This window comes from Anabrus simplex, chromosome 9 (genome assembly GCF_040414725.1).
Source record: "Anabrus simplex isolate iqAnaSimp1 chromosome 9, ASM4041472v1, whole genome shotgun sequence".
Lineage (NCBI taxonomy): Eukaryota > Metazoa > Arthropoda > Insecta > Orthoptera > Tettigoniidae > Anabrus > Anabrus simplex.
The window spans coordinates 14,572,512-14,591,111 of record NC_090273.1 but is presented as its reverse complement, the minus strand read 5'-3'; the positions used below and the strand labels follow the sequence as shown (position 1 = coordinate 14,591,111).

General features: G+C 37.9%; 1 protein-coding gene across 3 annotated transcripts in view; it reads right to left on the bottom strand.

The window, feature by feature from the left end:
- Window positions 1-18,600, bottom strand: part of LOC136881287 (uncharacterized) — a 136,102-nt gene that overhangs the window by 66,200 nt on the left and 51,302 nt on the right. For all 3 annotated transcript variants that reach the window (XM_067154080.2, XM_067154079.2, XM_067154081.2), the window contains 3 exons: window positions 15,581-15,742; window positions 9,957-10,121; window positions 4,036-4,197 (listed from right to left, as the gene is read on the bottom strand). In XM_067154080.2, coding sequence (XP_067010181.2) covers window positions 4,036-4,197; window positions 9,957-10,121; window positions 15,581-15,742 — 489 coding nt within the window. The remainder of the gene's footprint in view (window positions 1-4,035; window positions 4,198-9,956; window positions 10,122-15,580; window positions 15,743-18,600) is intronic.

The window sequence follows — 18,600 nt, the reverse complement described above, 5'->3', positions numbered from 1 at the left end:
CACATCACCTTCATTAGTGTACCACTCAAGGAAAGTCAAAGCACTGCCTATGCTCTTAGTTTTGTGCATCTCTGTAAGCATCCTTGGTACCCAGCTTGAGCACAACTTCCAATAATCTAAGCGTCTTGACAAAATTTCGTAAAGACACTCCTTGAAATTTCAGGCAACTCATAACTTAATGACGAAATCGTAAAGCACCTGTTTTCTCGAACCTTTGCATCAAACCTTTGCACGAAGTCCTCAGTAATGACAGATGGTCACCCGCTACACTTCTCGTTGTGGACTTTAGTACAGCCTTCTTTAAATGCTCTAACCCATTTTCTTACCATAGTGTGTTCTTGATACACTTCACTAATCTGCCGACGAATTTCAACATCTTTTATGTCTTTTACATTTAGAAAACAAATCACAGCACATACTTTACACTCGGCGGGGCCATTAATTGTCAAGAGGCATTTTCAATACGCACAAACAAATGTAAATGCAGGTGAATGCTTCTGTAATAGCCTACAGAAGTACATACTGAGCGTGCATGCTCTGAATGATGACCGAAGCATTGCAGCGGCCATATTTAAAAACAGTACTTATTTAAAAATCATGCTTTGTAATATCACTTTAATGTGTGTACATGTGGCACACCTTTAAAATATTTTCCAGGTGCCTAGGTTAGAGATTCTCAGAAAGTAGAATAGTGGAGCTTTCCTTACTCTGCTAAAAGGTCATAGTTAGCTTAATGTCTTGGGAATAGATGACTGTGACTAATGTGTTCAAAAGATATACACTTGACAAAACTTTTGAAAGAAATAAAAATAGAAAATAATCCTTCAAAATAAATCACTTCAGTAGCCTGGCTACAGAGCGGGGTTTGGATGTCTTCTTTTCCCTTGACATTTAAAGCAAAGAGAAGGGACAGTAGGCAGTCAAGTAGTGGACCATGTGACAGGGTGTCAGATGCCATAGGATGGTCCCACAGTCTGACATTTTGAAACAGATTTGCTATGAGCTTGTAATGTACCATATTTACTGGCGTATTAGGCCCCCCTTTTCTTTTCCATTTTTACAGCCAAAAAAGTAAAGGGGGGTTCAATATGTGACAACCTCAAATTTTGTGCAGTGAACACAAGACTTCTAGGCTATAAAGAGCTATAACCCATACATGTAAACATTCTACACTGTTCTTTAACAAACTTATGAATGTATTCTGAGTTTTACCAGCTAATTTCGTTGGAAGGCAGTATTTCTAAATTTAAGAAGACAATAAATGATGAACACATGACTTTTAGGCCTACATATAAAGTAAATATAGTCAGTTTTAGTTACTCTTTCATCATGTCATTCATTTCATCTCATTTAACTCACCTGAGGTTTACTTCAGGAAGGGCATTCAGTTGTAAAAACTCGCTAAGAAGATTCGTCTCACTTCATACTCGACCCCGAAGAGAAAGAGGATAAGGGTATCATATTATGCAATATTAATCCAAAGAACTTAATGGCCAGTCATTTGTCTCTGTCATTTGAGCAGTAAACCTGATCACAGCTTTCATATGAATTTTGGTCGTGTGCCACCAATTTCCCTGCTACCGGCGTGTCGTCATTCCAAATGAAGTCATCTTCACTGCCATCTCGTCAGCCATGCACTGCCACAGAGCATTCGAGATCCCATCTTTTTGAAACTTTCAAAAATAGTTTTGTTCCCGACTACAGAATCCAAAAAGTGAGAATCTAGTCGCAAATGGTTTCTGGAGATGGTGTCTGTTATTCCCAGTTGGTGTTCATGTAGCAAAATCCACCCCTTCCGAACACAGACGCGCTGTAGAAAGCATACCAACATACCAGCTGATAACTAGCATATGTCACAAGTTGTACTTCCGAATGTAATACATTAACTGCAACTGTTGAAAGCCTACCAGTATATTTATCACATCAGGATTTACCTAAGCAACTGTAATTGAGATAAGAGAGACCGCATTGTTTAGGTTAGGTACACTATCAAGTTCCCAGATAGTGACAGAAGTTCCATGACGGAAAGAATAAAAATAAAAAACAGGAAAGCTTGCTGCATTTATGGATATCTACAAGTGTGGCAGTAATGCATTTTATCATCATAATGTTTAATTTCATACGATTGTAGTCTCCATTTTTTTATTAACACATTAAGTATGTTTTGTTTGGCATCCCTGAATATGTGAAAGTAGTTAGTGGGGATGTAAAATCAATATTATTATATTATTATTTCTTAGGTATGATGCCGACTAAAACAATCGTTATGAGAGGATTGTTTTTATCACATTTTAAACCTACGTCTCTCCAAAAATTACGTATATTGGCCCGAGTTAAGAGATATTAAACAATCACTTTCTTAATGATCTTGCCTACTCTATTAAAAGCAACAACTGTGAATATTGCTTAACTAAAGTAAACTCGTTTCCTCATCTGGAGGTGGTGCAGCTCTTTTTAGGCACGTCCCCAGTGGAGGGGAGCTGCATGCATTTTTACTGCATATCAACCTTACTGCCATTCTTAAGTCTCTGGCAGTACAGTACCGGGAATTGAACTCAGGCCCCCCGCGAACAGCAGATAATTGTGCTAACCATTATGCTGGTGGACAACGTGGAGAGCCAGTGTGGTCACGCAAATGGTGAATATCAGGGAGGATTTTAGCGAGGACGGTCCTGCACCGAGCAGATCTTCAACCTGAAAACTATACTCACATTAAAACATGTGAGGGGCGTGAACATCAACGTGGTATTCATCGACTTCACAAAGGCTTATGACTCTATTGACCGCCAGACACTCTTCTCAGTGCTGCGAAAATGAAAAGTGGATTACAACACACGCACCCTGACAGGCACCTCCTCCAAGGTAAAATTCAGAGGAGACCTGTCTCGGAGTTTCAAAATCACAACTGGTGTGAGACAAGGAGATGGCCTCCCACCTATTCTCTTCAATTTGGTGCTCGACAAAGTCATAAAGACCTGGGAACTTACACTGAGCAATCTTGGAATCAACCGATTACCATTGGAGTCAGAACAAGGAAGATTGAGATCAGGAGCCTGGCCTTTACAGATGACATTCCGATCCCAACCAACAACTCTAAGCATGCTGCAGTTGCTGTTCAGTCCCTACATGAGACAGCGGCGAAGACAGGACTACAAATATCATATGACAAGACCAAGAACTTCGACAGTAGATACCTTGGGAAAGCACTTAAGACAACCATATATGGAAAGATAGGAAAAGTCAATCGATTCCGGTATCTTGATGAATGGGTCCAACCCAATGGTAGAAATGGAACCCCCATCTTAGACAGATGGGCCAAACTCAACGCAGCATACCAAATGTCACAAAACCGTTACAACAAGAAGTGGATTTCGAAGAACGCCAAAATATGCCATTACAAAACTGTAGTCAGACCCAATTCTTATATTTTGCGGGGACCTTACTGATGAACAGAAAAGGCACCATGGATGACCTGGAAAAAAACTGAAAGATGTATCCTCTGGAAAATTCATGGTCCAAGAGTGCTCCTGGATGGAACCTACTGATTGAAAGTGAACTCTGAACTGTACCAATAGTTGGAAATGGCTAACACTAGCAAGTAATGTAGGCAGGGGAAGTTTTATGGGCAATGGACAATGGCAGGCTTACGAAGAAAATCTTCTTACTCATCAACAGCTACAAGACTGGAAGCATGTGGCTCAATGAAGTAAAAATGGACTTAACTTCCACTTGGATTTCTGATACTGATGTCTTAGACCACCCTAAATTTTGTAAAATGGTCTCCTCTACCAAAAGTTGTTAAATCTCGCAAATTCTTTCACAGGAAAGAAAGGAAAAACCAATAGCAGGACTCAAGAGGTATTGGGAACGAAAGGGAGCATCAAAAAAGAAGCAATCCCTAGTGGACTTAAATCACTAAGAATGTTCATTTTAAACATTAAATTAGTTTTTACCTAGTAACTTCAACTATCAGTGACAGGCTTAAATACTAGAATTACATAAATATTCTGACTAATGCATACAAAACTAACTCACCTCCATATTACAACGTGCTTTAGATGGAAGGTCACAAGTATGAAGTAAGAAGTTGAAGTGAAGATGGGAAGGACAAGATTCCACTTTCGCATGATTGTTGCGGCACACGATGTATGAACTGCACTGATGCAAGACAGGGAAATAGCCATTGGGATATGGACACTGTTGACATACATACAAAAGCAATACATTATTTGCATGAAACACTGCCGTTCACTCAATTGTTGTAGGACTTCCATTTTGTCATTAAAAAGAGGAAGGTATCAAATAAAAACACCCAAAACACATGCTTAACCAGGAAGTTTAAAAAAATGACTCTGAGATGCCCTCATTACTTAAACGCAAATCCTCCTAGACTTTTAGATTGGTCAGACACCTGGAATTCATGATCTATAAGATGAGTGTTATTCCACTTTACCTTTTCACTAGTGATGGGTCAAACCAGTTAATTCGTATGAACTACTTCACTCATTCACACTCTTTACTGTGAATTGTTCAAATGAAGTAGTTCGCTAATGAAGTAATGAAGCCTGACGAAGCTGCTCACCATGTCATTCAGCAGTGACCTCGTTCATAGCATCTCACTCACTCATAAACTTCATAATACTTAATAATAATATTACCAACAGATAGCAGAGCTTTGTAATTATGGACACACTATGGCAGGGATGGGATGGCATACCTTTACCGACTACCGTGTCAATTAAGGTCTTGTTTTTTTTTACTTTTTATTGTCTAGTGTGCCATAAACCGAGCTCGATAGCTGCAGTCGCTTAAGTGCGGCCAGTATCCAGTATTCGGGAGATAGTAGGTTCGAACCCCACTGTCGGCAGCCCTGAAAATGGTTTTCCGTGGTTTCCCATTTTCACATCAGGCAAATGCTGGGGCTGTACCTTAATTGAGGCCATGGCCGCTTCCTTTCCACTCCTAGCCCTTTCCTGTCCCATCGTTGCCATAAGACATATCTGTGTCGGTGCGACATAAAGCAACTAGCAAAAAAAAAAAAAAAAGTGTGCCATAGGTGATTTTCTTTTAAAATAATCATGAAACCCATGACCTGACTTCACTGAATGTTTGACTATTTTATTTTGTAAACATCATTGAAATTTGCATTTTTAAAAACATCTAAATTTTTAGAATAAGATACACTTTTGCTTTAACCTAATGAAATTTGTAAAAAATATGACTGTAGAATGAATTGATACAGTAAAACCTTATTAAGACATTTCTTCAGAGGTCAACAAAACAGGACACGTTAAGCAAAAAAATTTACAACTGAATATACAAAAAGAAACTACCCAACAGGGATATGGAAACACTAGATACGATTTTTTCTGACATAACGGCATTTTACATCGCGTATCCACAGGTGCAGTGAAAACTATATCTACCATTTATAAACAGGAGAGGAAAGTATTAAATGGTGTAAAAAACATGAGAGAACAAACATAAAAAACTTTTCTGCTGGTGCTTATAAAATAACAAGTCACTGAAAGATGTGAAAAACACCAAACAACAAATTTGAAAACATATGCATGGGGGCCAGTAAAAATATCAAAGTATTATTGCAGATCACACTCTTTCCAAAACTAATGTCAGTAGAAGCTGTTTATTTCAGAGCAGTTGGTTATTAAACATTATTTTCTGGTTACACTCTTAGACAATGAATTGAAGGTTACATTCAACCATGTGCGACCAGGAGAAATCAGGAAGAATGGCTTTGGCTGCCATTTTGAAAACTTCGACCAACTCGATGATCGAGTCAAAACTTGAAGGTGCAAGTTCAACATTCGAGGCCTCTGCACGCTTAAAGAGGCGGATGCGCGAGTCCACTTTCTGAAAGATTTTAATCTTTTCTTCATTAGAAAGGAATTTCATTTTTTCCATATCCATACCTGGGCTATCGCAAGACAAATATGCACCACGCTAGTCAATTTCACACGATCATGTTCCTAATCCAGATACAGTATAGACTACCATATCGCGCGACAATACTTCACTATACCACTCAACATAAAATCAATTTCTAACTTCTAAATGGAATGTGATTTACAGTATAGACTACCATATCGCGCGACAATACTTCACTATACCACTCAACACAAAATCAATTTCTAACTTCTAAATGGAATGTGAATTACAAGACAAACAGACTCACTGTGTTATTCAACAATCTTATTGCTAACTGGCAAGCAAAACTGAACATTCCTGAGGCTAACGACTTGCTCCCCGAACGTGCAACATATCCTGTGAAGTTCAGGAATTTAAGACCTTTTTGCATAATCACGCAGCACATTTCCTTCACAAGGAATGATAAATAACATTTTCAGGGCTAGGAAAAATGTGATCGTACTAAGCAGTAATAGCAAAAATTCGTGATGCGATAAGTGAAGTATTTTTACATAGATTTAATACGATGAGAATTGGGCTTCAAATTTATGATGTGCTAAGCAGGAGAATGTGTTAACGGGGAAGGCATTACCAAGGTTTCACTGTACATACTCTATTAAGGTGTAGTATTAAAATATGCTATGCTTGTAGATTTCTGACCTATTTATGACATGTTAAAACATAAAATATGTTAGTATGTTGTCTGATGTGCCACAAAAGTCCTATTTGTGTGTCATAGGTTCACCATCCCTGCCCTATGGCCTACCCGCTTACAGCATCTAGATGATAGTTAATAGGGACAGAAAAAGGATAAACAGAGAAGCCTATCTCATATAAAGAAGGAAATACCTGTAACAATACAGTTGACAAGTAGGGTGGGCCTGGGAGTGAAGAGTTAATGAGGGTTTTTTTTTTACAAGCTGTTTTACGTCGCACCGACACAGACAGGACTTATGGCGATGACGAGACAGAAAAGGGCTAGGAGTGGGAAGGAAGCGGCCATGGCCTTAATTAAGGTACAGCCCCAGCATTTGCTTGGTGTGAAAATGGGAAACCACAGAAAACCATCAAACCCACTATCTCCTGAATATTGGATACTGGCCACACTTAAGTGACTGCAGTTATCGAGTTCGGTGGGGTAATGAGTGATGAAGATAGTGGGGGGGGGAGACGAGTGAGCGAGCAACAGACGAAACAAATGACTTGTGAATGTTATGAATGTGGGTTGTGAAGTGTCTGAACTACCAACGTGTGACAACTTTGAAGTGTTTGAACTACCAGTTCATCGAAATTGAGTGAAGCGTTAATTTCGAACAACTCATTCACGAGCTACCCAAGATTACTTTTCACTATGGCAAAGTGAGAAGGGATGAGGACAAGTGCCTAGGGTGGCTGGATGTGCATACTGTATGGGATACTTTCCATTCTCGACTTTCTCACTCCCATTTGTTTACGTTGTTAAACACATGACAGGTTGACTTTTTAATATTATTATCATTATTATTAACATTATTGGCCACACTGGACCACTTGAATTGTTCTATGTTCACTTTCTCTTTGAAAGTTGTACTGTTTGATTCTGTAAATCTGCCCTGGACTTTTTTATTTCTTCCAATCATAATTTTCTCAATTCATCTGAAATCTCTATAGCCTGTATACATATAGTATACTTACAGTATACGTACAATATACTTTATTCATTTCTGTACTTGTAATATTCCATCATTAGTTTCAGGCTGATAATTCGGTCTGAACATAATCCTTGCAGAGACATTCGACAACTTTTAAATTGCAGTGATCCATTAGAAATGTTTCAAGTAAACACCAACACAGCCATTTTAACAACCCCTGAGCCAACTATATATCCATGGAACCATCAACAAAGTAGAATTCAAATCGTAAATTAATTTTGTAAACTGAACTAACTATTATTTACAGATGACGTTGAAAGTCATCTTAGCTGTAATGCAAGCTCCACGTCTTGTAATGAGATAAATTTAACCATAATAGGTATTTGATTTGATCCTGTACTGACTTGTCTAAAGCTATTAAACTATTTGAAACAGTTTGTGTTAGGTCCACCTTGTCAATACACTAATGATTTAAGGAAAAAAGACAAAACTTGAAGATCTTAAATTTATTTAGGCGTTCTCAACCAACATCATCAAAATATTAGAATTTTATGTAATGATAATTTTCATAATATTTCACTAATGTCTGTTTATTCAATGATATGGTGAATTATGATATAATACGTCTTTAAATTGTGGGCTAAACAAAAGATAGTGTTAGATTGTTTTTTACTCTTTGATTGGACTTCACTAATGAAGGGAATGTACTGTGTTCCTTAAACATGTATGAATAAATAATTTTCAATTATAAAAAGTGTATTGACAAGGTGGAACCAAGGGTTCAATATCACTTAAGGGCGTGTTTGATAGATTTACGACCGCTGGATGAAACTGCGAACAATCGAACGTGTTTCTATTGGAGTTTCTAGTTTGAATGTTATGTAGTTGGGAGTTTTTTAGCCTGTTGAGTTTATTCTCCAAATTTGACTGTTTTCTGGCTAGTTCGTGGAATAATTTGTTCTCTACTTGTTGATAGAAAAGTGTCCAATGTACGTTTGAAAGTAGTTTAGTCGCTGCGAGGTGAGCGTCATATAGTTTCTGATTCAAAAAAGATTTCTTTCTATGCAAGAATTTAATTTCGTCTCTTAACAATATTTTGTTGGTTTTGTTTTGAGTTTTGATGGTTTGAGGTGAAATCCGATGTTTCTTTTTATTGCTTCTTAGAAAATTAGGTGTCAAGTTAAGTGATATACATTGTTTTAGGAAATCGACTTCTTTGCGTAGTTCGGCTATCTTTAATTTTAGGCCTAGATATTGAAAGGCTTTCTGTTTTGCCTGGTAGGCTACATCATCAAGGGTTATGAATTTCATGTTGTTGGTCCGTATTGAACTGAGAATAACATATGAATAGTAACACAGTAAAGGTTTCCACCTATTCAATACTAATATGTATTTACAATATTAGAAATTACATGGAACTAGTTTCGACCCACCTAGGGGTCATCATCAGCCATATTAAAGCATACATAAGTTTTTTGTCGAATCCTAAAACATGTTATTTTTAACTGTAATAATTTATAAAGTGAAGTGTGGTAATGAGATGAGAAATATTAGTATGGTATAGGTGAGTAGTGATTAATAATAATACGAGAAATATATATACAAAGAAGTTTGGAACAAAGTACAAGTGGTGTAAAAATATAAACACATGGATATCAGTAGTCCTCGTACTAAAGAATACCTCAGGTCCAATTTGGTTTCCGCTAAGAACTGAGAATTAATACATCCACGCGCAATATCCACCTTCTTCTTAACCAGAAATTCAAAAATAACTTCACGTCCAACAATCAACAACGCAGCCGGTCAACACAGCTTTAATACACCAAATGCGTAATTCTACGCTTAAGCTGATCAGTGTCAAGCCGACTCGGCATTAAAAGAGTATCACTTTTTACTCTCCAGACTTTGTACATACTTGTATATATGTTTATATGTGTTATTTTACATTGTATTCTTTAGTACGAGGACTACTGATATCCATGTGTTTATATTTTTACACCACTTGTACTTTGTTCCAAACTTCTTTGTATATATATTTCTCGTATTATTATTAATCACTACTCACCTATACCATACTAACATTTCTCATCTCATTACCACACTTCACTTTATAAATTATTACAGTTAAAAATAACATGTTTTAGGATTCGACAAAAAACTTATGTATGCTTTAATATGGCTGATGATGACCCCTAGGTGGGTCGAAACTAGTTCCATGTAATTTCTAATATTGTAAATACATATTAGTATTGAATAGGTGGAAACCTTTACTGTGTTACTATTCATATGTTAAGGTGGAACCAACACAAACTATTTTAATAGCTTTTGTAATGAGATATCGAAACACACTTTTCATGGACACTGCTACAGCTGGAATGAAAAGGTTGAGAAGGTACATACCTCTATCTTACATCCAGCACTTTCAGGCCAATCGCACCTCAACAAGACTGGATTGAAGTGGAGTCCATATGGGCACAGATGATAGGTAGCGTTACCTTCCAGACAGCTGGCATACATCTCACATCGTCCAGGAAGACTCACCAACGGGTTGTGGTGTGGTGAGCACTAGAAAACACCAACACTTGATCACTTACAAATGTAGCGCAAACGAACAAGCATCAAATGCAGGGAATTTCATGATGAATAGAAAATGTCAAGAAGTAGTGCAAGGAACATGTGTCCACATTGCAATGTGTGGGGAATTACAGCTGTTTGTATGGTAGGCATAAGGACAACCATACAAAAAGAAATTCAGACACAAAAATGACTTATTAATGCAAAAACCTACATCCTTTGTAATAATTTTCAATGAATGAGATGTTATAGCTGTTTAAATTGGGTGCTTACATTTCTGTTACACCTAGAATTTTCTTGGTAATTCAGAAGCAGATGACAAGCATGCAGGAGTAAGTAAATTGTGCTTGTACTTGTTACCTGAAGATGTCTGTTTAGAAAAATATTGCATACATTTACAAATAAAGAATATACCAATATTTAAGTCGTATGGTATAGTTTGTGCAGATATTAGGCAGTCTATCATTGTAGGAAGTACAAATAAATAATTATAGAAATGATCTAGTTGTTTGTAGAGAATACCATAGGTCAGTAAGTCTCAACCTGTGGTATGCGTACCCCTAGGGCTACGCCTGAGACTTTAAGTGGGATATGCAAGCAGCCTTCAGGGAAAAAAATTAAGAAAAATTGATAAATGGAAATAAATACGAATAAAGTTAAATATGTATATTTGGGGCCACGCTTCGCTTGAAAGTTTCACCTGGACTACAACAGATCAGAAAACTTTGTCATGCCCTGCAGGCGCACTCATCCCATTGAACGTTTGATGGTTTGCAACGTCTGAATTCCAGAATTAAGATCAAAAATGTTTCATCCTTGTTTATTAATTTGACAGAGAAGCTAAAATCTATTATATTGTGAAACTTTCATACAAACAGGGTATTGTGTGTTACTTTATTATCATTGCATTGTATTTGATACAGACACAAACTCTTGTGATGTGTTATACAAATGCATTTAATTTCACAGTCTTGCCTTATTTACAATGTGTATTTAAAAGAACAGTTTATAATCAATTAAAAATGCTTTAAAATATAGCCCGGTATTCATAATTTTTAAACCTATTTTTTAGGGATTTTTTTGTGGGGATACATTGAACTTTCAGCCATTGTCAGGGGTACAATCTCATATTAGTTTGAGAATCTCTGCATAGGTGGTTTCCAAACTGCAGAGTGCCAGATTCAAGAGTGTACTCGTGCTTTTAACAAATTTTGTGAGTGTGGCGCATTTCCCAGCTGTCACATTTCCTTCACTGTCCAAATGGACAGCCTGTGGAAGAAGAAGAAGAAGCCATTCTTTAGTCAGTACTGATGTTAAATCCTTTCCTTGTAATAATAATAATAATAATAATAATAATAATAATAATAATAATAATAATAATAATAATAATAATAATAATAATAATCGTATGGCCTCAGCTACCATGTGCAGACATTTCAATTTGACGCCATCTGGCTGTCTGCTCATCAATTTCGACGTTCCGTTTGACTCTAGGCCCCCACTAGATGGCAGACCGAGTAAACTGAAACTCTCTTGGGCGTCTATGGCTGAGATTTAATTAATTATGTCAGGTAAACACCAAATGTGTCACCAGAGCTCTTTTACATGCCAACATCGTACGACATGAAGTGTCGAATGGACTTCATTCCACCCTTCAAAAATCCGACTACCTCTGCCGGGTTTGAACCCACTATCTTGGGATCCGGAGGCCGACATTCTACCGCTGATCCAGTGGGTATGACACCTTCATGCAAGCGATGACGCTAGACAACTAGAATTTTAATTGCTAATCACCCGTTAATTCCATTCTGCTAATACTCTTCACTGATGGAGTCACTTTTGTTTGTGATGGTATCAACAACACTCATAACTCACATCAGTAGTCTAACAATATTCCATATGCAATTCTGGAAGCACAATTTTGACATCGCTTCTCTGTAAACATGTAGTGCAGTATGATCGACAATTGGTTAACTGTGTCTGTTGTCTTAACCCATGAATATAGACTTCCTAAGAAACAAGTTTCTACTATTACTTGAAGAGGTATCTTTGGTTACAAGATTCAACATGTTTTTACAGCATGACACAGCCCTGCATATTCTCCTCTGAAGTGATACACCATCTAACATACAGCTCCTAGACTGAACAGTCAGTGTACTGGTCTTTGGTTCAGAGAGCATCGGGTCGGGGATTTTAAACTTAAATGGCTAATTCCCTTGGCCCAGGGACTAGGTACTTGTACTGTTTCCAGCATGCATGCAATTCACACACAACACCAAAATAACACGCAGTTTCCTATACCCGGCAGATGTCGCTCTCCCTTATCAGTGGGTCTCCTTTACAAGGGCTGCAGCAGGCTAGAAATAGCCACACTGAGTGAGATGGCTGTGCGGTTAGCGCCGCGTAGACATGGGATTGCATTTGGGAGATGGTGGGTTCCAATCTCTGGCAGCCCTGAACATGGTTTTCCCATTCCTTTCATTTTTAACAACTTGGTTTATGTCACAGTGACACAGATAGGTCTTATGTTGATGATGGAATACGAAATGAGTAGTAGGAAACAGCCGTAGCCTTAATTAAGGTACAGCCTCAGCATTTGCCTGGTGTGAAATGGAAAGCCACGGAAAACCATTTTCAAGGCTGCCAACAGTGGGGTTCAAACACACTATCCCGATTGCAAGCTCACAGCTGTGTGACCCTATCCACATGACCAACTCGCTTTTTTTTTTTTTTTTTTTCACACCAGGCAACTGCTGGTGCTATACCTTAATTAAGGCCACAGCCACTACCTTCCAAATTCTAGCCCTTTCCTATCCTCGGGTCTTCCACCGAACATCTACAAAATTATGCAACATTCTGTCCTCCTGTCAACATGCAACATTGTGCGATCATTCCTCTCGCAAGAATGAAGATCCCGTGATCTACAGTTTTGTATATACCTGTACATCAACGTTTGTATTATAATGTGTAAATAGTTTAATTATGTAAGGCACTTGGTGCATCCCGTGCCCCATTACTACCCATATTTCCTGTGGAGAAGTGTTTGAATAATAATAATAATAATAATAATAATAATAATAATAATAATAATAATAATAAATATTTAACAATCGAACGTGCATTTGAAACTCACACGTCTGAGCACTCGATACTCAAATGTCAAAGAATACTAAATGGAGGAATACATAGCAATTACATACAGATAAAAATAAAACTACTACTTCAAAATGTTCCAAATACTATCAAGAGATGTCAGAAGACTACTACAAGCAATAGAAATGTGACACCCACAGTGAGTGTAGGTATAAACTCACAATAATGCGACTTCCGCAAAGCAAGGCAACTGGCATGCTGTGCATAAATGCGACCACCACAGCGAAAGAGTTAAATAACTCTATGCTTTATAAATACATTGCCATACTTTTACAAAAAAAATAGAAATGAAGTAATAAACCACAGGCATGGGATGAGAAAAATGATGATGAAACACTCTGCGTTATATCAAACAAATTTAGATATAGCCAAACAATATAGTCACTTTTAAGTCCTTATAAATTTGGAACAGCTGACCAGCGCAATACGGCCTGTGCCTCAACAAGAAGAAGACAAAATACATGACATTAGATCCTCAAGAAGTTGGAACCATCCACGTTGATGGTGAAGATCTACCATGAGTAGAGAAATTTAAATATCTTGGCTCCACAATCTCTGACGATAGCAGACTTACTGACGAGGTCAACACAAGGATACACACAGCCTGGCTGAAGTGGCGAATGACAACTGGCATCACCTGCGAGCGTCAGATGAAGGACCATCTGAAAGATCTACCGGACTGTTATCCGTCCTGCCGCTCTCTACGGCACTGAGTGTTGGCCCGCTACAAGGGAGGTAGAACGTCGACTAAGCGTCATGGAGACAAAGATGCTTAGGTGGAGAGCTGGCATCACTAGACTGGATCATATTTCAAATGACGATATTAGGAAATATTTTGGCGTTGCACCGATCCAGAAGAAAATGCAGGAAAACCACCTGTGCTGGTTTGGGCATGTGTTGCGTGCAGAAGACAATACATTGGCAAAGTCAGCGTATACAATAGAAGTTGCTGGAAAGAGGCCCAAGGGATGACCAGGACAGCGATGGACCGATACAGTGCACAACAACCTGGAAGCTGTAAGACTACATCCGGACATGGCCCAAAACTGAATTAAACAGAGACAACAAATCCACACAGTGGACCGTGCCACCAGGCGGGACAAACGCTAAAGAAGAAGAAGAAGATAACTACATTCAGTGTGGACATTTAAAAAAATCAATAAACACCTGAGGGTATTGAACCCAGGAACAGATTACAGAAAGAATGGGAACTTAGAATTTCCATTCGTAACTGCTAGGCGGGCATTAATTCCATTGTGGAGTTTTATCTCCCGTGCAGTTATCAGACTGTGCCTCTTATATAGGCTTCTGATAAGTTCACCTGCATACACCCCAGCGTCAGTGGTTAGGGTCTGACACACCCCACTCTGAAGAGTCTAGTGTCAGACCTAAGACGAAACGCTGGTTAATAGAGCAAACGCTTGTTGTGCAATTACGTTGCATCCAGGTTAAGCCACCAAAGCGTTTTACCCGCTGTTCCAACATGTCCCACAGATTATCAATGGCTTCAAGTCTGGTGATTTTGCAGGCCAATCGAGGTGTAATAGCGTGAGGGAGTGTCACATGTGCGTCCAGCTCGATGAAATTTGCTACTGTCATCTCGAAAATTCAGGCCTACTCATCATGCAGATGAAAGGCAATGCCTGATCATCCAGGATATTTAAATAAACATGCCAGTTCAAGTCAGTAGTCACCTCAGTGAGCGGGCCCAATCCATCACAGACCCACCTCCGCCTTGAAACTGACCTTGCACACATCCACGATGAAATGCTTCATTTGGCCTTCCATGCACTCGACGACATGAGTCATTGAAATACAAGCAAAACATGATTCATCCGAACATATTACTTTCCGCCAGTCAGCTACTGTACATGTTCCATGACTTATAGCCCATTGAAGACAAGCAAGACGTACCATACAGCCATGGGCACAGCCAAACACGATTGGCCCTATTTGCCACTCTGTCACATCCTTACATCTATACTGTCCGTTTGAAACATCAATGTCACATAGAGGCAGTGCGCGTGTGGTTGAGCATGGGACTCATTCGCTATACTATCTGTACAGGCTTAACAATCCACCTGTGTGTGGGCACTAGGGTGAATAATATTTTGTCTGGTGAGCTTATACCACATGCTGACTGATTCATAAAAGCACTTCTCTTAATTTATGGTTTCTAATACTGAACTACAATCATAAATAGGATGGACTGATAATGATGATATTACCATTCCAATCCAAAGGATCTTTGTAGGAATCCACCTCTACAGAAAAATACACTAACTGAACATACTTACAGTAATTTCACAGGCAGCCTTGGTCTTCGCATCACACTGCTTTGTAATAGCATTGTAATGTAGATCTGCAGGACATTTCACTATCTTTGGTTGACCTAGGTTACATTCCAGAAACTTGTTACAGTACCCTGGTAGGTAGAAACGACCGTTCATTTCAGGACACTGCAAAGCACACAAATAGAAAATACAGTCAGTTTTTCAAGTAAAATAATTTCTGAACTGAATTGCTACAACAAATCCTCTCAGAAAAGACCTGGACTTTACATTTTCACTACCAGCTGCCTGAGCAGCTTTCCACTGCTGGGGCACATCAATTTCTAAAACGCCACTTACTTGACAGCTGAGTTCTATATTAGTGCATATTAAAGAAATCATTATTGAATTTTATTTTATTTTTTAAAAAAGACATAACATCGTTTTCTTCACTGTTTTTATTTACCCCTGTACATATGTAAAATATTGGAGTTGATGGACAATAGGAAGGAGACTCAGGGTCATTGTTCCTGTCTGGATTACTATTCATTCTTCCAAAACTTTCGCTGAGTACATAATCACTATCTGAAACTATCAGATCATCACCTGAATAGTTATAGAATATAGAACAGAATATATTTATCATCTACAGGTGTCCCAATTACAGATGATGTAATAGAAAATAAAATAAAAATTTTAATAACACAGTAGAACCTCGCTTATTCGAACTTCGCTTAACCAAAACCCAGCTTAACCAAAATTCTCTGGCAAAATAGTATTTTAATATTTTGTTTTTTACAATCTCATTCTTAGCTGTTGATATTAGTAATTCTCTTACTATATGTGCTGAGAGCTACTAGGCAAACCCTATTTTTATATTATGACTTATGCCAGAATGCACATGTAACATAAAACAAAACAGTTTCTTACCCTCTAGTTCGTTCCATGAATCATTTTTTTCTTGAACGAGCAGGAATTATTATATTTATTATTATTATTATTATTATTATTATTATTATTATTATTATTATTATTATTATTATTATTATTATTATTACTGTATTATTCATCATAAAGATTATGCAGACAACTCCGACCTTGACAAAAGCAGTTCTGAGAATTGAGTTACAGCAGATGATGGATTTAATGCATTGAGGTAAGATTGTTTTCGAATTTTTTTAAACCACATGCTTTCATTACAACAATGTAATAAAATGACTGTATACAGTATTCATTTCAGTAGTAACAAAAATTGTTTCATTATTTCAGATTGCTTTGTGCTTTGCTGAGCAAAGCAATGAATCTAAACTAGCTGATGTATTGTTGATTAAAGGGTGGCGCGACATAGCTACACCAAGAACATTCAGAAGAAAATCACTGATTTTATACAGTGAGTGACATTATGTAAACATTTAAATGTTAATATACAGTATGCACCTTTGCTTAAGAGTTTGTGCATTTTTATTTCAACTTTAACTTCTGAAAATATTTACCATGTGTCATCCGAAAAACGCGTCAACCGAAGTGGCTCCGCCCCGTATATTTCGGATAAACGGGGTTCTGCTGTATATACAAATATACATACATTAGCTGATTTACCCATGCTTTGCTATGGAATTCTACAATTTATACAGAATACTAGGTTAAGCAGTGCACACGTCATGAGTAAGATTGTATTAAAATGCATAGCTCTTAACATTACCCCAGAAACGTGACGGGGGAATTTTCAGTGTAATGGCAGGCCCTCCTGCTCACTATCAGTCACAATCAAGTTGCCTAGCACCAGTCAGAATCAAATTTGGCAGTTTTCATTATAATGGCAAACATTCACCCTCCAACTGCCTTTTTTTTTTTTTTTTTTTTTTTTGCATCCTTAGAAAGACTGTATTTGTGGTTTTCCCAAATGAAGTCAACATAGGTCATTACAATGGCTTTGATAGGAATGTCATGATTAAAAGCAATCCTATCATATAAAATACTCGATCAAATGAAAAACCGCACATTTTCTCAATTTTAACAAATGGTACTACGCTGTCGATCTAACAGTCCAAAGTTCCCGAGCTGGAATGACCAGGCCGCAGAGAGCCACGAACACTCCTCTGCCTATTCCTATAAGTGTCCACACTGTCCATTCCAATCAGTGCCACAGAGTAGGGATCAAATAGCTGGAATAGTAACATCATAAAATTTATGAACCAGAAGAATGGCATGCTAAAGAAATGAGAGATCTAACTTCCCAACTACTTCCCTCCAATATTCAGGCAGGCTGTTATACTCTGTACGCAGCAGTAATCCCATCTATCGGAGATGAGCAGCAGCAGAAGGCATAAAGCACATCAAAACAAACAATGGTTTGTAATGTTTATTGTTGATCAATTTTATGAGCTTTCTATATTGTAGGCCTTCACATTTAGTTTTCTTCTGACTCTGAGACATTAGGGCATCTAATGTAAAGTGAGTCCTCCTTCCTTTTGTGACTCCCTCTTGTCTTATTACTCAAGTGATCACTTCATTGACCATTTTATCTCACAATCTTCCTTATCGATATGGACCGATGTGTGTCTACAACTTAAGACAATCATGACAAAATGCATCAACAAACACGATTGAAAAATATTTATGTGTCAGCAACACTCGGCATTGATATGCACTAAGCAACAAGAGTCTCAATTCATTTAAATTCATTTATTTCATTCCTCTTAAAACAATAATCACCACCACCACCAATTTTATCATAGTCGGTACAGTAAAACCGAATAAGGGCCAGTTCTACCACCTACTGGTAAAGTAGTGCGTAACTCCGCGTAAAAGGATGTTTCCATTCGACCACTCGACAGCATAAATCGCCGTTACCCGGCGCGTAATTTATCGGCCACTTTGAGGGCCCGATAAGTCTTTACCTCTTTCAAGATTAAAATGATTGTGTCCACCTTTTCAATACAAATATATATTTTTAGTGGTTAAATTCTATATGAATGAAACACACCAGGTAGGGACATGTTTCGCCCTAGTTATGGGCATCTTCAGCCTATATTAATCCTAAGGTC